General features: G+C 44.1%; 1 protein-coding gene across 8 annotated transcripts in view; it reads left to right on the top strand.

Annotated features, from left to right (window-relative positions):
* The window catches only part of add1 (adducin 1 (alpha)), a 173,261-nt gene that overhangs the window by 39,120 nt on the left and 111,349 nt on the right, over positions 1-22,792 (top strand). For all 8 annotated transcript variants that reach the window (XM_059974140.1, XM_059974139.1, XM_059974138.1 and 5 more), the window contains one exon: positions 21,523-21,736. In XM_059974140.1, the coding sequence (XP_059830123.1) occupies positions 21,542-21,736 (195 nt within the window). In that variant the 5' untranslated portion in view covers positions 21,523-21,541. The remainder of the gene's footprint in view (positions 1-21,522; positions 21,737-22,792) is intronic.

Genomic DNA, 22,792 nt, shown 5'->3' with positions numbered 1-22,792 from the left:
AGATGTGAAAACAGCACATTTGGAAAGAGGTGAAATCATCGGACAAAGTCAGCATGGATTTGTGAAAGGAAAATCATGTCTGACGAATCTTACAGAATTTTTTGAAGATGTAACTAGTAGAGTGGATAGGGGAGAGCCAGTAGATGTGGTATATTTAGATTTTCAAAAGGCTTTTGACAGGGTCCCACACAGGAGATTAGTGTGCAAACTTGGAAGCACACGGTATTAAGGGTATGGTATTGATGTGGATAGAGAATTGGTTGGCAGACAGGAAACAAAGAGTGGGAGTAAACGGGACCTTTTCAGAATGGCAGGCAGTGACTAGTGGGGTACCGCAAGGCTCAGTGTTGGGACCCCAGTTGTTTACAATATATATTAATGATTTAGACGAGGGAATTAAATGCAGCATCTCCAAGTTTGCGGATGACACGAAGCTAGGCGGCGGTGTTAGCTGTGAGGAGGATGCTAAGAGGATGCAGGGTTTGGATAGGTTAGGTGAGTGGGCAAATTCATGGCAGATACAATTTAATGTGGATAAATGTGAGGTTATCCACTTTGGTTGCAAGAACAGGAAAACAGATTATTATCTGAATGATGACCGATTAGGAAAAGGGGAGATGCAACGAGACCTGAGTGTCATTGTACACCAGTCATTGAAGGTGGGCGTGCAGGTACAGCAGGCGGTGAAAAAGGCAAATGGTATGTTGGCATTCATAGCAAAAGGATTTGAGTACAGGAGCAGGGAGGTTCTACTGCAGTTGTACAAGGCCTTGGTGAGACCGCATCTAGAATATTGTGTGCAGTTTTGGTCCCCTAATCTGAGGAAAGACATTCTTGCCATAGAGGGAGTACAGAGAAGGTTCACCAGATTGATTCCTGGGATGGCAGGACTTTCATATGAAGAAAGACTGGATCGACTAGGCTTATACTCACTGGAATTTAGAAGATTGAGGGGGGGATCTTATTGAAACGTATAAAATTCTAAAGGGATTGGACAGGCTAGATGCAGGAAGATTGTTTCTGATGTTGGGGAAGTCCAGAACGAGGGGTCACAGTTTAAGGATAAAGGGGGGGGATCTTATTGAAACGTATAAAATTCTAAAGGGATTGGACAGGCTAGATGCAGGAAGATTGTTTCTGATGTTGGGGAAGTCCAGAATGAGGGGTCACAGTTTAAGGATAAAGGGGAAGCCTTTTAGGACCAAGATGAGGAAAAACTTCTTCACACAGAGAGTGGTGAATCTGTGGAATTCTCTGCCACAGGAAACAGTTGAGGCCAGTTCATTGGCTATATTTAAGAGGAAGTTAGATATGGCCCTTGTGGCTAAAGGGATCGGGGTATGGAGAGAAAGCAGGTACAGGGTTCTGAGTTGGATGATCAGCCATGATCATACTGAATGGTGGTGCAGGCTCGAAGGGCCGAATGGCCTACTCCTGCACCTATTTTCTATGTTTCTATGTTGAGGCTCCATAAGGCACTGGTAAGACCTCACTTGGAATAGTGTGTGCAGTTTTGGGCTCCTTTTTAAAGAAAGGATGTGCTGACATTGGAGAGGGTTCAGAGAAGATTCACTAGAATGATTCCGGGAATGAGAGTTAACGTACAAGGAATGTTTGACCGCTCTTGGACTGTACTCCTTGGAGTTTAGAAGAATGAGTGGGGACCTCATAGAAACATTTCGAATGTTGAAAGACATGGACAGAGTGGATGTGGCAAAGTTGTTTCCCATGGTGGGGGAGTCTAGTATGAGAGGACGGCTTGAGGATTGCAGGGCACCCATTCAGAATGGAGATGCGAAAAAAATTTTTAAGCCAGAGGATGGGGAATCTATGGAATTTGTTGCCATGGGCAGCAGTGGAGGCCAAGTCATTGGGTGTATCTAAAGCAGAGATTGTTAGGTATCTGAGTAGTCAGGGCATCAAAGGTTATGGTGAGAAGGTGGTGGAATGGGATTAAAAGGGGAGATTGGATCAGCTCATGATGAAATGGCAGAGCAGACTCGATGGTCCAAATGGCCAACTTCTGCTCCTTTGTCTTAAGGTCTTATGGTTTATTAGCAGGGCATTATAGAACATAGAACAATACAGCACAGGAACAGGCCTTTTGGCCCACAATGTTGTGCTAAACCAAACAAATTAATAATCCAATGGCCAACTAAACAAATCCCTTGTGCCTGTGCAATGCTCATATCTCTCACTTTTCCTCTTTCATCCTGGCATCTCTTTCGCAGCCACAGAACCTTCTGTCAGTTCCCCTAACCCTCAAGCTTCCTATCACTATTGTTCTGCCTGACTTTATCCTTCCCTGCTGAGCCTCAGAGATGACCTCAGTGCCAATGGCCTGGCTGCGGCTTCCGTGACCAGATTCTATCAGATCATCCTCTCCAGCAGTATCCAAAGGGGTATACTTGTTGCTGAGAGGATTGGCCATAGGGAAACCCTGTACTGACTGCTAACTCCCCTGACTTCTGGTAGTTACCCATCTACTATCTGAAGCCTGCATTCTTGGTGTGACCACCTCAGTAAAAGTTTTATTGGAGATTTTCAACATCCTGGATGGTCCTGAGTGTCTAGTTCCTAGACCTTGTCAGGAGTTATAGTTGTGTGCACTTTCTGTAGATGTGGTCATGGAGACAGACAGTTGAGCACCTCAAAAACCCACATCTCACAGCAGTAGTATCTCACCGCCTTAACCATCCTGTCTATACTGAATTAAGGTCTAAAGATTTACAATAAAGAAAACTTCTACTGAACATTACCTGTGCCTTTTCTCTTGAACCTTTGAGTTTCATACTCGCTTGCGTCATTTACTCCACCTTTTCTCCCTGACTTGTAGAATCTTTGGCTCCACTTCTCAAGCCCAAGTTCCACAATGGAAAAACAAATGATTCAGTACCTTTAGTTTGTGCCTGTTCTCATTTGAACCAAAGCCACTGGTCCAGTAACACAATGGCCCCTCCCACAATTCTGCAGTAAGTGTGTCTCTCCTGACAACCCAAGGCCTTTCCACTACCTTAAATATTTAAAATAATATGTATTTATATTCAGTTTTCCACAATATTGGGTGTCCAAAGAAATTTGAACAAAATTGCACCACTGTGTATATTTCAAAAGTAATGTAAGAAACTTGTCAGTTCACTTGCAGAGTACCACAAATGGCATTGAAGTAAATTTGTTGTCAGTAGAACTCAGAAGCTTCGTGGATAATATCTCCTGGCTAAAAAGGATGTGAGTTTCAAGTGCTTCAGGAACATTATAAAAATCTACATTGACCCATGAAGTATTGAGGGAAACTTACACTTGTCTGAGAAGTCATTGTCTGGAAAAGCAGTTAAGTTAAAGCACCACCCAGAAAGACAATATTCCTTGACAAAATGATGAGCAACTCATGGGGAATGGGTAGCACTCTGTGTGTTGTAGAGGGGCCACTGCAAAAAGTTGTAAACTCAGCTATCTCCATTATGGGCACTAGCCTCCCCAGTATTGAGGACACCTTCAAAAGTTGATGCCTCTAAAAGGTGATATTGTAGCGGTGTGCTACAAGCAGCGCTAAAATTACGACACGGAGTCGGTAACTGCAGTCGAAGGAAAAACTTTATTCGAAAACTTCAGCCTCACTTTTAAGCCTCTGTCAACCGGCCCCCCATGGCGAAGAGGCTCCAAAGCTCTGTGCTCGCAAATCCCCGTAGGCTATCTAATTGTGAGTCGGTTCGCATACGCTAGGAAATGAGCCGCCACATAACCCCCCCCCAGAACCGGCGATACACCCCCCAATGTCCACAGCCTGGGCCAGAACCTGCTTGGGAGGTCGGCCTCTGCGCCGAGGCGCCGGAAACTCGGCCGGTTGCGCCAGGTCCACATGGGCCGGCTTGAGGCGGTCCACCGTGAAAACCTCCTCCTTCCCCCCAACGTCCAGCACGAACGTGGACCCGTTGTTCCGGAGCACCGTAAACGGCCCCTCGTATGGCCGCTGCAGCGGCGGCCGATGCCCGCCCCTTCGTACAAACACAAACTTACAGTTCCGTAGGTCTTTGGGTACGCAGGTCGGGTGCCGCCCATGCTGTGAAGTGGGTATGGGGGCCAGGTTACCGAGCTTCTCGCGAAGTCTGCCCAGGACTGCTGCGGGAGCTTCCTCTTGCCCCCTTGGGGCTGGTAGGAACTCCCCGGGGACGGCCAGGGGCGCGCCGTATACCAACTCGGCCGACGAGGCGTGCAGGTCGTCCTTGGGCGCTGTGCGAATGCCGAGTAGGACCCAGGGAAGCTCGTCCGCCCAGTTGGCTCCTCGCAGGCGGGCCATGAGGGCCGACTTCAGGTGACGGTGGAAACGCTCCACCAGCCCGTTCGACTGTGGGTGGTAGGCAGTGGTGTGGTGCAGCTGAGTCCCCAAAAGGCTGGCCATAGCTGACCACAGGCTGGAGGTGAACTGGGCGCCTCTGTCGGACGTAATGTGGGCTGGTACACCAAAGCGGGATATCCAGGTGGCGAGCAGGGCTCGGGCGCAAGATTCGGAGGTGGTGTCGGTGAGCAGGACCGCCTCTGGCCATCTTGTGAACCGGTCCACGATAGTCAGGAGGTAACGCGCTCCGCGCGACACTGGCAGGGGGCCCACGATATCCACATGAATGTGGTCGAAACGCCGGTGGGCGGGATGGAACTGCTGCGGTGGGGCTTTGGTGTGCCGCTGCACCTTGGCCGTCTGGCAGTGCATGCACGTTCTGGCCCATTCACTGACCTGTTTGCGGAGTCCGTGCCAAACGAACCTGCTGGAAACCATCCGGACAGTTGTCCGGATGGAGGGATGCGCCAAGTTATGAATGGAGTCGAAAACACGTCGCCGCCAGGCTGCGGGGACGACCGGACGGGGCCGGCCGGTGGCGACGTCACAGAGTAGGGTCCTCTCACCTGGGCCCACGGGGAAGTCCTGGAGCTGCAAACCAGAGACTGCAGTCCTGTAACTCGGAATCTCCTCATCTACCTGCTGTGCCTCTGCCAGTGCCTCAAAGTCTACCCCTTGGGAAAGGGCATGAACGGTAGGGCGAGAGAGCGCATCCGCCACGACATTGTCCTTACCCGAGACGTGCCGGACATCCGTTGTGTATTCAGAGATGTAGGACAGGTGGCGTTGCTGGCGGGATGACCAGGGGTCGGATGCTTTCGTAAACGCAAAGGTAAGCGGTTTGTGGTCCGTGAACGCGGTGAAGGGCCGGCCTTCTAGGAAGTACCTGAAATGCCGGATTGCCAGGTAGAGCGCCAACAGTTCCCGGTCAAAAGCACTGTACTTGAGCTCGGGTGGCCGCAGGTGTTTGCTGAAAAACGCCAGGGGTTGCCAGCGACCTGCGATGAGTTGCTCCAGCACCCCACCGACTGCCGTGTTTGATGCGTCCACTGTGAGGGCGGTAGGGGTGTCCATTCTGGGATGTACTAGCATGGCGGCGTCAGCCAAAGCTTCCTTCATTTGAACGAAAGCGGCGGCGGACTCCTCGTCCCAGGTAATGTTCTTGCTCGGACCCGACATCAGGGCGAACAGGGGGCGCATGATCCGGGCAGCTGAAGGGAGGAAGCGGCGGTAGAAATTGACCATACCTACGAATTCCTGAAGGCCTTTGATCGTGGTGGGTCGGGGGAAGTGGCGGACCGCATCTACCTTAGCGGGCAGAGGGGTTGCCCCGTCTTTAGTAATCCTGTGGCCCAGGAAGTCAATGGTATCAAGTCCGAACTGGCATTTGGCAGGGTTGATTGTAAGACCGTACTCACTCAGTCGGGCGCAGAGTTGACGGAGGTGGGACAGATGCTCCTGACGACTGCCGCTGGCTATGAGGATGTCATCCAAATAGATGAACGCGAAGTCCAGGTCCCGTCCCACCGCGTCCATTAACCGCTGGAACGTCTGTGCGGCATTCTTCAGGCCGAACGGCATGCGGAGGAACTCGAAGAGGCCAAACGGGGTGATGAGAGCCGTTTTGGGGACGTCGTCAGGATGCATCGGGATTTGATGGTACCCTCGGACAAGGTCGACCTTGGAGAAGATCCGGGCGCCGTGCAGGTTTGCCGCAAAGTCCTGAATGTGCGGCACAGGGTAGCGGTCCGGTGTGGTAGCCTCGTTCAGCCTGCGGTAGTCGCCGCACGGTCTCCAGCCCCCCGTCGCTTTGGGCACCATGTGCAGGGGGGAAGCCCAGGGGCTGTCGGACCGCCGGATGATCCCCAATTCCTCCATTCTCTGGAACTCCTCCTTCGCCAGTCGGAGCTTGTCCGGGGGAAGCCGCCGAGCACGGGCATGGAGGGGTGGTCCCTGTGTCGGGATGTGGTGCTGTACGCCGTGCCTGGGCATGGCTGCTGTGAACTGCGGTGCCAGAACCGATGGGAACTCCGCCAGGACCCTGGTGAAGTCGTTGTCGGACAGCGTGATGGAGCCGAGGTGAGGGGCTGGCAACTGGGCCGCGCCCAGGGAGAACGTCTGAAAGGTCTCGGCGTGTACCAGTCTCTTCCTGGGCAGGTCAACCAGCAGGCTGTGAGCTCGCAAAAAATCCGCACCCAGAAGCGGTTGGGCTACGGCGGCCAGTGTGAAGTCCCACGTGAACTGGCTGGGGCCGAACTGTAGCTGCACCTGACGGGTGCCATAGGTCCTTACTGTGCTGCCATTCGCGGCCCTCAGGGGGGGACCCGGTGCCCTGCTGCGGGTGTCGTAACCCGTCGGAGGTAAAACGCTGACCTCAGCCCCAGTATCGACCAAAAAGCGGCGTCCCGACCTGCTATCCCACACATACAGGAGGCTATCCCGATGGCCAGCCGCCGTAGCCATCAGCGGCGGCTGGCCCTGGCGTTTCCCGGGAACTTGCAGGGCGGGCGACAACGGCGGGCTTCTGCGCCCCACCGCTGGTGGTAGAAGCACCAGTGGTCATTGGGCCGGGGGTTAGTGGGCTCTGTGGCCGGGCCTGGACTGGTTTGCTGCCGGGAGCGTGGCTGGGAGATCTGTGCGATGGATGCCCCGCTCACCTTTTTGGCGTTCCACAGCAAGTCCGCCCGGGCTGCCACCTTCCGGGGGTCACTGAAATCCGCGTCGGACAGCAGCAGGCGTATGTCCTCGGGCAGCTGCTCCAGGAATGCCTGCTCAAACATGAGGCCTGTGTGTCCCTCGGCCAGAGACAACATCTCATTCATTAAAGCCGATGGAGGTCTGTCGCCCAAGCCATCCAGGTGCAGTAAACGGGCAGCCCGCTCGCGCCGTGAGAGTCCGAAAGTCCTGAGGAGCAGAGCTTTGAATTCCGTGTACTTGCCGTCTGCCGGGGGCGACTGTACGAACTCCGCGACCTGGGCAGCTGTGTCCTGGTCGAGGGAGCCCACCACGTAGTAGTAGCGGGTGTCTTCTGAGGTGATCCGGCGAACGTGGAATTGGGCTTCGGCTTGCTGGAACCATAGGTCCGGGCGCTGTGTCCAGAAACCCGGCAGTTTCAACGAAACCGCATGAACAGAGGCGGCGTCGGTCATTTCTGGTCCAAAAATCGTTTGGACCGTCGGGGTCACCAATTGTAGCGGTGTGCTACAAGCAGCGCTAAAATTACGACACGGAGTCGGTAACTGCAGTCGAAGGAAAAACTTTATTCGAAAACTTCAGCCTCACTTTTAAGCCTCTGTCAACCGGCCCCCCATGGCGAAGAGGCTCCAAAGCTCTGTGCTCGCAAACCCCCGTAGGCTATCTAATTGTGAGTCGGTTCGCATACGCTAGGAAATGAGCCGCCACAATATCTGTCATTGAGGACTTCCATCACCCAGGCCATGCCTTTTACTCATACATTGCTGCCTTCAAGGACTCGGTACAGGACTACGAAAACACACTAATCATTTCAGAAATAGGTTCTTCGCCACTGCCATCAGATTTCTGAATGCACAGTGAACCCATGTACACTGCCTCACTACTTATTCTTGCTTTCTTTTTGCATTAATTTATTTATTTTTGTTTCTTATTGTAACTTATAGGCTATTTATTATGTATTGCAATGTATGCTGCAAAATGAAAACAATTCAGGATATGAAATCTAATTCTGTTATTGTTTTATCAATGCATTTTCCAACTGAGTATTTTATATAAAGAAAGAAGGGCCAGTTCATGGATTTTTAAGCCAATTGCTGTTCGCTTTGATCTACAAGAAGCTGGTTACCACTTCCCTCCTTTATAATTTGATTGAAATATGTTTCCAGCCGCCTCTTTCCATCTGCCAATCTGATGAAGGGTCCATCTTTAGATATTGGTCTGATTTTTATTTTCTCTCAACGAATGTTTTTTTTCCCCAGATTTTTATTTATTTTTGGTTTTCCTTCAGATGCCTTGAAGTATGCTCTGTAATTTCTTCCTTGAACTCCTGTCCACTTATCTCCTTCAAATCAGTTTAAAATGAACAAATCGCAGAATTTTCAGTTTGGTTTGCAGGTTTTACATAATTGATAAACACTATTATTTTTATGGGATTCCGTAAATGCATTCCTTTGGAGGTTTAAGAATTCAAAGTGATCTACAATCTAGCTGTTGAATTGTAATTTATAAAATCATAGTATATTCATATTTTCATAGGATCTGAGGGAGTCATTAGGCGTATTAAATCTGTACTTTGAGTATTTCCATCAGTCCTATTTCCACACACTCCAACTTTCCCCATAACTTATTCTTTCACATGTCCATAAACTCCCTTTTGATTCTCTTGTTTTACCTACACTAGAAGAAATTTATGGCAGATAATTTTTCTGACTTTTAAAGTCGATTGGCAGTCCATCAACATCTTTAGGATTTGCAAAGAAACCTACTTAGTTCACATAAACAGCAGCCAAGATTACGACTGAGCTTTGGTGTCTGAAGCTTTGCAGCAGTACAATTATACCAACCTTGATAGTGCTGTTAAGAGAGAGACTTGAGGTGTGATTTTAAAATAGACTGATTGTTGAGCCCGGCAAAGAAAACTTTAAATTTCGATGGAATTGGGCTGTAGAGAGTTCTTGAGGTGAAAAGTTTTTGCTGAACTAGTAATCAAAAATACTATTGCAAAATGAGGAAATTTATAATTGCAACGTGCCTATTGGGTTGATGGAATTGTGGGATAAAACTTAGTGAAACTTTAATGTTACCATGACTAGAAACATGAAGAAGTGATCATTACATACAGGAATACACACAACCCAAACTTTACCATGGCAAATATTGATTTACCAATTTGGTATTATTGGCATTACTTTCACTGTGATTTTCATTTAATTGGTTAATTGGATCATCCCATCAAATCTATTGCAGTTTGAAACAATTTTGAGCTTTCTTTGGTTTAGAAATGAGTAGGGTTTGCAATCATGATCTAATTGGTCTGCATAATTTATCATCTCTATTTATTTGGAGATGCAGCGTAGTAAATTAATCATATTTCTGAATTAAATATCTGGTGATGTACCATCCTGAGTTCTGGAGATAGTGAAAGTATCAGTTCCGTAAAGCAGAGGCCTAGAATGGAGTGGAGAAGAGGTTTCTAATAGGAGAATTGAGAACCAGAGGGTACAGCCTCCGAGCAGAAGGACGTCCCTTTAGAAAAGAGATGAGGAGTTTCTTTAGCTGGGGGGGGAGGTTAATCTGTGGATTTCATTGCCTCAGATGGCTGAGGAAGCCAAGTCATTGTGCATATTTAAAGCTGAGGTTGATAGGTTCTTGATTAACAAAGGTGTTAAAGATTACAGGGAGAAGGCAGCAGACTGGGGTTGAGCGGGATAATAAATCAGCCATGATGGAATGGTAGAGAATAGTCTATAGAGCTGAATGGCCTAATTCTGCTCATATAGTCTTAAAAGAAATTATGTCCCTTTTTGTGCAAGATCTCTTCTGATGTGGCTGCTTGACAAGTTATCAATAACTTTCTTGTCCTTTAGTAACAATGGCGAATGTTTTATATTAAATATAAATAGTATAATTGCTCTGTTTTGCCATTCACAAGCTTCTGATGGCTAAAATTAATCTGTTACTGATGAATAACAGCAAAATTTGCCTAAAAACAATTGAACAATGGATGACTGTCTCCAGTTTGTGTATGAATAGCTTTAACAGTTTAGCTGTGTATGACCTCAGAAATAGCATGTTGACTTTTATGGGCCTTTGGAGGGATTCTTCGGAACTAGCTTTTGTTGCTGCAGTCTTTTTTTAAAAGCAGTGAACTTGCCTTTTACTATGGTGAAATTGAAATTTAAACTAGATCCATCACAGATTCATTGCTCAGAACTTTATTTCGGGACGTCCAAATACAATTGATAATAAATCAGCTATGGCACAAGCAACTGAAAATTTACAGATTTTGCAAAATGTTCTTCTGAGTTGTATGTAGGAACATACCACTGCCGTTTGTATTGGAGTTAGTGTACAATGTCAGTATTCTGTTTAAACCTGATCAAGAGTTTCAGGTGTTTAAATGTGTGCCCACCTCCCAAAAACATGTTAGGAATGCTGGTGGAGGATAGAGGGCAGTATCATTCTTATTTAATTAGAACAGCCAATATTTTGGAAGTGGGTTCATGTGCTCTGTTTAATTATTTAAGTAGGTTAGATTGTGCAGTTGTCAAAGAAACAAATTTGGTAAGCCAAAAAGTCTCCTTGTAAGTATAGCTTGTTAACCACTGCACTTGCCCATTCCCACATCCATGCACATATGGGATGGAAACTGCCACATATAATGAGACATTCTCTCTTTCTTACACACTAATGTTACTTAATTTAGAGAATGACATTGAACATTTTTCTCTAATTTCATTTTACCTAAGCAAAACATGTTTTAATAAAACAGTGTCTTCAAAACATTTGTGATCACTTAACCAGTTAGTTCAGTTAGGTTAGGGCTTTTAAAATTATATACTTGTCTATTTATCTGTGTGTGTGGGGGGGGGGGGGAATGGCTTAATTGAAGATGTGAACTTTCTAGAATACTTTTAAATAGATTCTATATTCTGAATTTCTTTTTGTTCATCCTCCTCATTATTAATCTTTGCTTCTGCGCCTTTCTATCCAAGCAAACAATGTTCTCCTTTTAGGCAAATGTGCATATTGGCATAAGATTAGTCTGAGTTCTTTCTTCCTTTATGTTCCCCCTTTATTCAAACTGTTCTCTTCAAAAGAGTTGAAACGGTTGATTCACAGGCTTCCGATAATCTTAGAAGGAAACGAAAATTTACAGATGCTAGAAATCTGAAATGCTGGGGATATGCTTCAGGTTATTTCAGTACATTTTAGGTTGATGAGGCTTCATCAGAACCCACTAACCAGGCAGGGAATATGGGTTGCTCTGTAAGTTAGCTTGTAACATTTCTCCTCTTGCAGAGAAGTCCATCATATAAATTGTTGTCACTTTTGGAATTTGTAAATGGTGGAACAACCTGTCTTTTCTTGTTGGTCATCTATTACATGTACGGTGCAAGCCATACAGGATGACTCCTGCTGAGCCCTCTAGCCTTCCACAGAAGTTCCTGGTATGAAGACATTTAGGAAGATTCATCTCTGCTCTAATTTTGCATATTTACCTTTTTGTGGTTGATGTGATGTTGAAATTCATCTGTTATGATTGATTTACAAGAGTTGTCCCATTCACTGTTGAATATTTGCAGTCAGCTGTTTCTCACTGCATAGCATTTTGTTTTGCAAATTTCCATCGAACCTAGTCCTGCAGTTTAATATTTTCTTATAGTATTAATGTATGGTTTATCATACCAATTCTTTATGTTGAATTTTAAATATTTTTCTTTTAGTGAAGTGCCTACGGTCCTGCCCAGGTTGTGATGTTCGACTCATGTATGTCCTGTACATAGAAATGAGCTTGGGGGATATTGGTGGGATGGATTTGCCAGCATCTTGTGCTGCACAGAAACATTTCCGACTTAATGAAAATTCAGGTTATGAACCATTCATAGCAATGGAACTCTGCCATATTCTAGGGAGTTGAATATAGCGCATTAAGTAAAAGCGCATTACCTAAAATAGCATTACCTTGCTACTTTCCTCATTGTCTGTCACACTGGCAGGTTGAGTGTCATCGGGATAGTCTAAAATTTTATTCTACATTTCAACTGATCTCTTGGGGTGCCATTGTCTACTGTACTCCAGTTGAAATGACAACCATTTGTCAAGATTCTCTGCTGCTTGTATGTAATTTATTAACCAAGCTGCCAATGATAGTTTTATTAAGTTGCATTTGAATTTAATTATGCTGAAAGCAGCCCGCAAATGTCACTACACATTCAGATGCCAACAAAGTCTACCCACAATGCAGCTACCCGACATTTTAAGATGAACCTCTGTTGCTACCCAGCATTCTGGGAAAGGCTTTATCAAATGTATTATGAAAATTCAATTCAATAAAATAATATCATCTGCACTTTCCTATCTTAGCAGAATATTCAGTTGCTTCATCAAGAATTAATTCTGGTTGTCAACTTTTTTTTACAAATATATGCTGGCTCTCTTTCATGAACTCAAGCTCATCAAAGTAAATATTCTGTATTTCTTTATTACTGGCCTCTGGTTTTATAACCATATATAACCATATAACAATTACAGCACGGAAGCAGGCCATGTTGGCCCTTCTAGTCCGTGCCAAACACTTATTCTCACCTCGTCCCACCAACCTGCACTCAGCCCGTAATCCTCCATTCCTTTCCTGTCCATATACGTAAATGACAATGCAGAAACTGCCTCTACCACTTCTACTGGAAGCTCGTTCCACACAGCTACCACTCTCTGAGTAAAGAAGTTCCCCCTTGTGTTACCCCTAAACTTTTGTCCCCTAACTCTCAACTCATGTCCTCTTGTTTGAATCTCCCCTACTCTCAATGGAAAAAGCCTATCCACGTCAAATCTATCTATCCCCCTCATAATTTTAAATACCTCTATCAAGTCCCCCCTCAACTTTCTACGCTCCAAAGAATAAAGACCTAACTTGTTTAGCCTTGCCCTGTAACTTAGGTGCTGAAACCCAGGTAACGTTCTAGTAAATTTTCTCTGTACTCTCTCTATTTTGTTGACATCTTTCCTATAATTTGGTGACTAGAACTGCACACAATACTCCAAATTTGGCTTCACCAATGCCTTGTACAATTTTAACATGACATCCCAACTCCTATACATAATGCTCTGATTTATAAAGGCCAGCATACCAAAAGCTTTCTTCACCACCCTATCCACATGAGATTCTACCTTCAGGGAACTGTGCACCATTATTCCTAGATTACTCTGTCCTACTGCATTCCTCAGTGCCCTACCATTTACCATGTATGTCTATCTGGATTATTCCTACCAAAATGTAGCACCTTACACTTATCAGCATTAAACTCTATCTGCCATCTTTCAGTCCACTCTTCTAACTGGCCTGAATCTCTCTGCAAGCTTTGAAAACCTACTTCATTATCCACAACGCCACCTACCTTTGTATCATCTGCATACTTACTAATCCAATTTACCACCCCATCATCCAGGTCATTAATGTATATGACAAACAACATTGGACCCCGTACAAATCCCTGAGGCACACCACTAGTCTCTGGCCTCCAACCAGACAAAGTTATCCACTACTACTCTCTGGCATCTCCCATCTAGCCACTGTTGAATCCATTTTACTACTTCAATATTAATACCTAACAATTGAACCTTCCTAACTAACCTTCCATGTGGAACCTTGTCAAAGGCCTTACTGAAGTCCGTACAGACAACATCCACTGCTTTACCCTCGTCAACATTCCTAGTAACCTCTTCAAAAAAAATTCAATAAGATTTGTCAAACATGACTTTCCACGCACAAATCCATGTTGACTGTTCCTAATCAGACCCTGTGTATCCAGGTAATCATATATTCTCCCTCTCCCTCTCCCTCTCCCCCATCCCTCTCCCCCATCCCTCTCCCTCTCCCTCTCCCCCATCCCTCTCCCTCTCCCCCATCCCTCTCCCTCTCCCTCTCCCCCATCCCTCTCCCTCTCTCTCTCCCCCATCCCTCTCCCTCTCCCTCTCCCTCTCCCTCTCCCCCATCCCTCCCCCCTCATCATCATCTATATCATCTTTCCATCAATTTACCCCCCACTAACGTCAAACTGACAGGCCTATAATTGCTAGGTTTACTCTTAGAACCCTTTTTAAACAATGGAACCACATGAGCAATATGCCAATCCTCCGGGACCATCCCCGTTTCTAATGACATTTGAAATATTTCTGTCAGAGCCCCTGCTATTTCTACACCAACTTCCCTCAAGGTCCTAGGGAATATCCTGTCAGGACCCGGAGATTTATCCACTTTTATATTCCTTAAAAGCGCCAGTACTTCCTCCTCTTTAATCGTCATAGTTTCCATAACAACCCTACTTGTTTCTCTTACCTTACACAATTCAATATCCTTCTCCGTAGTGAATACCGAAGAAAAGAAATTGTTCAAAATCTCCCCCATCTCTTTCGGCTCCACACATAGCTGTCCACTCTGATTCTCTAAGGGACCAATTTTATCCCTCACTATCCTTTTGCTATTAATATAACTGTAGAAACCCTTTGGATTTATTTTCACCTCACTTGCCAAAGCAACCTCGTATCTTCTTTTAGCTTTTCAAATTTCTTTCTTAGGATACTTCTTATATTCCTCGAGCACCTCATTTACTCCAGGCTGCCTATATTTATTGTAGAGATATCTTTTTATCCTAACCAAGTTTCTAATATCCCTTGAAAATCATGGCTCTCTCAAACTTTTAACCTTTCCTTTCAACCTAACAGGAACATAAAGATTCTGTACCCTCAAATTTTCACCTTTAAATGACCTCCATTTCTCTATTACATCCTTCTCATAAAACAAGTTGTCCCAATCCACTTCTTCTAAATCCTTTCACATCTCCTCAAAGTTAGCTTTTCTCCAATCAAAAATCTCAACCCTGGGTCCAGACCTATCCTTCTCCATAATTATATTGAAACTAATGGCATTGTGATCACTGGACCCGAAGTGCTCCCCAATACATACCTCCGTCACCTGACCTATCTCATTCCCTAACAGGAGATCCAACACTGCCCCTTCTCTAGTTGGTACCTCTATGTATTGCTGCAAAAAAACTATCCTGCACACATTTTACCAACTCTGAACCATCCAGCCCTTTTACAGAATGGGTTTCTCAGTCTGTGTGGAAAATTAAAATCTCCCTCAATCACAACCCTGTGCTTACTACAAATATCTGCTATCTCCCTACAAATTTTCTCCTCCGGTTCACGCTCCCTATTAGGTGGTCTATAATACACCACTATAAGTGTTACTACACCCTTCCCATTCCTCAATTCCACCCAAATAGCCTCCCTAGACAAGCCCTCTATCCTGCCAAAGCACCACTATAATATTTCCTCTGACAAGCAATGCAACACGTCCCCCTCTAGCACCCCCCCCCCGATTCTATCACACCTGAAGCACCAAAATCCAGGAATATTTAGTTGCCAATTACACCCCTCCTGCAACCATGTTTCACTGATAGCTACAACATCGTATTTCCAGGTATCAATCCGTGCTCTAAGCTCATCTACCTTTCTTACAATGCTCCTAGCATTAAAATAGATGCATTTAAGAAACTCTCCACATCTTACTCTCTGCTTTATCCCTCACGGTGCAAACAACTTTTATCTTTTTCTTCCTTCTCCCCTACATCTTCAGTCTGAGTGCACCCCTTCTCTGTCACCTGCCTATCCTCTCTCATACACTGTCTACTAGCTTTCTCTATTTATGAACTAAACTCCTCTCTCCTTGTCTCTTCAATTTGATTCCTACCCCCCCCAACCATTCTAGTTTAAAGTCTCTCCAATAGCCTTAGCAAACCTCCCCATTAGGATATTGGTCCCCCTTGGATTCAAGTGCAACCTGTCCTTTTTGTACAGGTCACACCTGCCACAGAAGAGTTCCCAATGATCCAGAAATCTGAATCCCTGCTCCCTGCTCCAATCCCTCAGCCACACATTTATCCTCCACCTGATTCTATTCCTACTCTCACTGTCATGTGGCATAGGCATTAATCCTGAGATTACGACCTTTGTGGTCCTTCTTCTCAACTGCCTTCCTAACCTCCTATATTCTCCTTTCAGGACCTCTTCCCTTTTCCTACCTATGTCATATGTACCATGACCGCTGGCTCCTCACCCTCCCACTTCAGGATATCATAGACGGGATCAGAAACATCCCAGACCCTGGCACCAGGAGGCAAACTACCATCCAGGTCTCCCGACTGCGTCCACAGAATCACCTATCTGACCCTCCGAACTATTGAGTCCCTATTACTACTGCCTTCCTCTTCCTTTCCCTACCCTTCTGAGTCACAGGGCTGGACTCTGTGCCAGAGGCATTGTCACTGTTGCTTCCCCCAGGTAGGCTGTCCCCCAACAGAAGTCAAACAGGAGAACTTATTGTCAAGGGGTACAGCTACTGGGCTACTCTCTAGTATCTGACTCTTCCCCTTTCCCCCCCTCCTAACCGTGACCCACTTGTCTGCTTCCCATGGCCCCTGTGTGACCACCTGCCTGTAACTCCTCTTTATCAACTCCTCACTCTCCCTGACCAGACGAAGGTCATCAAGCTGCAATTCCAGTTCCCTAACATGGTTCCTTAGGAGCTGCAGCTCGGCGTACCTGGCACACGAGTGGACGTCCGGGAGGCTAGGAAACTCCAGGACCTCCCACATCCAACACCAAGAACAACAAGCTGCCCTCACACTCATACTTACCCCATTTCCTCAAATAACAGGAAAAATTGAAACCTAAACCTACCTTGCCTCACCCGTTTCCACCTAAGCCCGTTGAGCCCAAGCCCTTAAGCCTTCACTCTGCTCCTGGCTCACTCCGCTCCCTGCAAAACGATGCTGCCCGCTGTATAAGGCTGTGTTCCTTTTAAATCTTCCGTGCTTCACTGTCCGTCATCACACACCTGTGCAGTCCCGCCTCTTGGAACTGCGATGAGAAGAAGAAAAAATCAAAATGGCTCCTGCTGCACTCCGCTCCGATTCTCGGCCTTCCTTCTCCAAATTTTCTGGTTGTCAGGGACGTTGCTGCAATCTATTTTGAATAATCTTGTCCTGTTTGCAATTTTCTAGTCCTCTGGCATGCCCCCGTTTCAGAGATGAGGAGATTATGGCAAGTCCTTTTCCTCCCTCACTTTCTTCAGTAACTTAGGATGTATCTTGTTTGGATCTGATGGAGTTGCTAAAGATTTTTAGCCTAGGAAGCAAATACAGCCTATTGAGAAGACATATGTCCACTATTGAAAGAGGATTTCTGTAGGTGTGAATAATTATAAGATGTAACCCTTGTTACAGTTACAGTGCCTATAAAAAGTATTCACCTCCTTGGAAGCTTTCATGTTTTATTGTTTTACAACAATGTATCACAGTGGATTTAATGTGGCTGGTCAACAGAAAAGACTTCATGTCAAAGTGAAAACAAAATTCTACAAATTGGTCTAAATATATTACAATTATTAAACACAAAATAATTGATTATATGATTACTCAACCCCTTCAGGTCAGTGTTTAGTCAGTGCACCTTTGGTAGCAGTTGCATCCGAGTCTGTGTGGAAAGGCCTCTCAGCTTTGTCCATCTAGACATTGGAATTTTTCCCCTTTTTTTACAAAACTGTTCAAGCTATGTCAGATTGTATACAAATCTTGAGTGAACAGCCTTTTCAAGTCCAGCCATAAATTCACAATTGATTTGAGGTCTGGACTCTGACTTGGCTACTTCAGGACATTCACTTTGTTTTTAAGCCATTCCTGTGTAGCCTTGGCTTTATGCTTATTGTCTTGTTGAAAAACAGATCTCCCAAGTTGCAGTTCTCTTGCAGACAGCATCAGGTTTTCCTCCAGGATTTTGCTATGTTTTGCTGCATTCATTTTACCCACTAGCTTCACAAGCCTTCACTACAGCAGGCTCTGGGAGGACACCCACAGCACGATGCAACCACCACAATGCTTCACAGTAGGGATGGTGTCCTTTTGCTGTACAGTGTTTGGCTTACATCAAATATAGTATTTAGTCTGATAGCCAAAAAGTTCAATTTTGATTTCATCAGACCATAGAACCTTCTTCCAGCTGACTTCTGAGTCTCCCACATGGCTTCTGGTAAACTCTAGCTGATATTTCATGTGAGTTTTTTTTTCTCAACAGTGGCTTTCTCTTTGCCACTCCCATAAAGCTGTGGCTGGTGAAGCACCTGGGGAACAGTTGTTGTATGCACAGTCTCTCCCATCTCAGCCACTGAAACTTGTAACTTCTCCAGAGCTGTCATAAGTCTCATGGTGGCCTCCCTCACTCTTCCCCTTTTTGCACGGTCACTCTGTTTTTGAGGATGGCTTGCTCGAGGCACATTTACAACTGTGCCATATTCTTTCCATTTCTTGATGACTGACTTAACTGTATTCACTGTAATTGTAGCAAGGGTTACACCTTACAATTCTTTACACCTAAATTCCTTTTCAATAGTGGACACGTGTCTTCTCAATAAACTGCATTTGCTTTCTAGGATATTCAGTGACTTGGAAATTTTCTTGCTCCTATCTCTTGACTTGTGCTTTTCAATAACATTGTCGCTGAGTTGCTTAGAGTGTTCTTCTGTCTTCATGGTGTAGTTTTTGCCAGGTTACCACTCACCGGCAGTTGGACCTTCCAGTTACAGGTTTATTTTTACTACAATCAATTGAAACACCTTGACTACACATACTTGATCTCCATTTAACTAATTATGTGACTTCTAAAACCAGTTGACTGCATCAGTGATGATTTGGTGTGTCATATTAAAGTGGGTGAATGCCAGTGCAATCAATTATTTTGTTTTATTTGTGATTAATTAGGATCACTTTGTAGATATCTGTTTTCACTTTCGTATGAAAGACTTTTTCTGTTGATCACTGTGGGGGGGGGGGGGAAGAAAAAGCCATATTAAATCCATTGTGGTTCAATGTTGTAAACAAAACATGAAAACTTCTTGGGGGGGGGGGAGGTGAATAGTTTTTATAGGTACCTGAAGAATTGTACACAGTTTCGGTCTGCTTGTGTATAAAAGAATATGTTTACCAAAGGGGGACGTTTGCCAAAATTCTTGGGGTAGTGGGTCAGTCAAATGTGAAAAATCAGTAAGCTATTTTCTCTGGAGTATAAAGGGACCTCACGGAACTCACTAGTAATGCCCGATATTTCACTGGGGTGGATGCGGGAAGGATTACTCTGCTAACCTTTCTGATTGAAGTAGAGGGGAAAGTTCTTCAGAGGTGGCGAATCTTTGAAATGCTGGGGAGAATTGGTTATTGATAGCATTCAAAGCACAGATTGGTAAATTGGTTTATTATTGTCACATGTACTGAGGTACAGTGAAAAGCTTGGACTTGTATGCCATCCATATGAACCATTTCATCACTTCAGTGCACTGAGGTATTACAAGGGAAAACAATAACAGAATACAGTTACAGAGAAAAGTGCAACGTAGGCTGACAAAGTGGAAGGTCTTGACAAGGTGGTTTGTGAAGTCAGTGATCCATTTTGTCATACCATTGCCATTTAATAGCCTTGTAACAGCGGGATAGAAGCTGTTCTTGAGCTTGGCAGAATGTGCTTTCTTTGGTTTAATCTCTCTGATAGGTGGGGTGTGCAGGATGTAGAGAAGTGAGAATGTCTGGTGGGTAGATCAATATTTTTTTGAAAGATAAAAGAATGGGGTATAGTACAGAAAAATACTGTTTAGGCAGATCATCAGTAATTGTTGAATGGCAGTGCAGGCTTGAGGGACAAATGGTTTACTTTCTTTTTTGTTCTTACATTCTTATTTTGTGATTGATAAAGATACCGACTTGAGGTTTTGGCAGCATTCTCATGGTAAGGCTTGATGCAAAGTGGGGCATAGCCCTTAATCTGCACACCTTTCCTCCTTGCCTATTGCTTCTGATTTACTTGACTCAAGACTATTTATTTCAGCTCCCATACTGTGCTCTTGTCATTCTGTTCTTGTGTCCCCTCTTTTCCTAATGACCGTAATATATTAGCTTGCTTATTTCTAAGGTAGGTCTTTCTTAAGCAATGCAGCTCAAACAAAAACAGCAGATTTAATTTGAAATTTATTTCTGATATCTTAAGTTCCCTAGGGACCTACAGGCTGAAATTGGATAGAATAGTTTGTCAAAGTAAAGTCGGTAATAGATGCATTGCATTCGAACAAGTTTAGGAATTTCAAATTGCAATAACATAATGGTAACAGAAATCTTAGTGTTACTACTTTCATTTCAAAATGATATCTATAAACTATTGCTTTAACATGACAAATACTGCAATTCAGATTTAAATGTTGAGATTTTTATCATAATTTGGCCAGTAACGGAAGCCAGAAATGTAGTGCAAATGCAAATTTATCTCTATTATCAGCACTGTGGGTTTGGGTGTTGTACCTTCTGTCTACAAGGAATCAGTGAAAAGAACAGAACTAGCTATAAGACAACTTATTTTTCTCATTTTCATTGCATGATCTGTTAATAGCAGATCTCTATATTGGTATGCTGAATGCTTCCAAAATACTCCTTGGTTTTTAAGTTTACTAGAAAATGTTTACTGAATATTCATGAAAATAGTTGGCACTAAAGTTGTTAAAGTGACAGTGAGTAATTAATTAGTGCGCAAGTGAGCCAGTACTCTAGCATTCCATGATGGTCACTGGCTTTTCAAACTCTGCATTAAGAAAAGGTTTAACAATGAAAGGAAAGGGAAGATGATTTTCATGCTTTAAAATAATTTGAAAATGGTTGATATTGTAAAAAAAATCTTTAGTTTGAAATTTGGTAAACTATTGTTTCAAAGCACCAGCAATCTACTGCAATTTATAAGGAGCATGTATGTTCTTCCTCTGACCATGTGGATTTCTTCTGGGTGCTCTGGTTTCCTCCCACATTCCAAAGACCTACATGTTTTAGATTAATTTGTCACGTTGGTGTAGCATGAACTTGTTTGGCGGAAGGGCCTGTTGCTGTGTATCTCCAAATCTAAATAATGTCTTAACTTTCAGTATGAGATCTTAGTCATTTGTCTTTTGCACTCATTTGATGATCAAATCTTTGAGATAGCTGGATTACTCTTCCAGTCACCCCTCAAAGTAATAGTCCCAGGGACACCCATCTAACGGAACCACAATCTCTGCAAAGTTCTGTCAATTTCCGTTGAAGAGTGTACCAATGTTTTCATAATAACTAATTTTTGGTTTTTTAAAATGTACTGAAATGTAAAACAGCAACCATTTATTGATTTGATTTGACTTGCCCATTTTAAGTAGATATCTGTTTGTACCTTTTTAATGTTCATTTGAGATTGAGACAGTGGAAAATGAAAATATAAATACTTGTGTAAAGGCAAACCTTACAAATTGATTGGTGTTCTTCACAATAATATAAACATTAAACATAAAATGAGATTAAGTTGAGTATTTGGTTCATGTTGACTATATTAGTTATTTGTAATGGGGTGACATTTCAATGTCTTCCTTGCAGGAGCCTAGAATACCTTGCCATGAATGGTGACTCTGGTGTAGGGGTGGTTACTTCCCCACCCCCATCAACTGCTCCACACAAGGAGAAATACTTCGACCGAGTTGATGAAAACAATCCAGACTACCTCAGAGAGCGGAATATGCCACCTGACTTGCGTCAGGATTTCAACATGATGGAGCAGCGGAAGAGGGTTTCCATGATTCTCCAGAGTCCGGTAACCTCAAAATTTTAATTAGATTTCCACAAGTATATTATCACTTGTATTGATAGTGTTAAACTAGGCTTAATGTATTTTCACATTTAAGTTCGTTGTCATTTGACTACATACATAACCAAATGAAACAACGTTCCTCCAGACCATGGAGCACCTACAAAATATGTATTTCACACAGTACATAAAACAAAATATTAACATAAATAAGTTGATGTAAGTCAACTTATTTGTTATATGTAAGTCAAAGTGCATGTAGTGTGCAGCGCAGGTAAACAGTACAGTAAACAGCTCATTGTCCTAGTGACTAGACCGCAGTGATGGCTGGGTATTCATTAGTCTCACAGCTAGAGGGAAGAAGTGTTACCCAGTCTGGCAGTCCTAGTCCTGATGCTTCTGTACCTCCTTCCTGACAGTGGATCAAAAAGTTTGTGGGATTTGTAGTAGTAGCGTTCCTCAACAATGCTTCATGCCCTTCTACAATATTCCTGGTAAATGTCAGAAATAGGAGGAAGGGAGACCCAGTGATGCCTTTTAATTTTTCTACCACACAATGATGCAGTCAGTCAGGACACTGTCAGTGATGCTCTCATAGGAAGATTTCAGAATGGGGTAGGCAATGGTTGCAAGCCTCAGTCTCCTTTGTAAGTGTAGATGCTGCTATGTTGACATTTTTAAGGCCAGGTTCAAAACCAGATTGTAATCATTTCATCATTTTGAATGGCACTTTGCTATAAATGCCTATTTTTATTGCTACTTATGAAAATACCTTTCCAAATACACTTTTGTATTAAGACCCAAAGATGAATATATCATAGCGTAGGAATTGAGAAGCAAAAATAGATAGCTGAAGCCATTTGATTGGTAAATTAGTGAAGTAAATTGGTTTAGTATTATCACCCGTACTGGGGTACGGTGAAAATCTTTGTTTTACATGCTATCTACACAGATCATTTCATTACATCAGTGCATTGTTGTAGTACAAAGGAAAATAGTAACAATGCAAAAAAGTGTTACAGTTACGGAGAAAGTACAGCGCAGGCATAACACAAAGTGCAA

Source organism: Hypanus sabinus, chromosome 7 (genome assembly GCF_030144855.1).
Source record: "Hypanus sabinus isolate sHypSab1 chromosome 7, sHypSab1.hap1, whole genome shotgun sequence".
Taxonomy (NCBI): Eukaryota; Metazoa; Chordata; class Chondrichthyes; order Myliobatiformes; family Dasyatidae; genus Hypanus; species Hypanus sabinus.
This window is presented reverse-complemented; position numbering and strand designations above follow the sequence as displayed.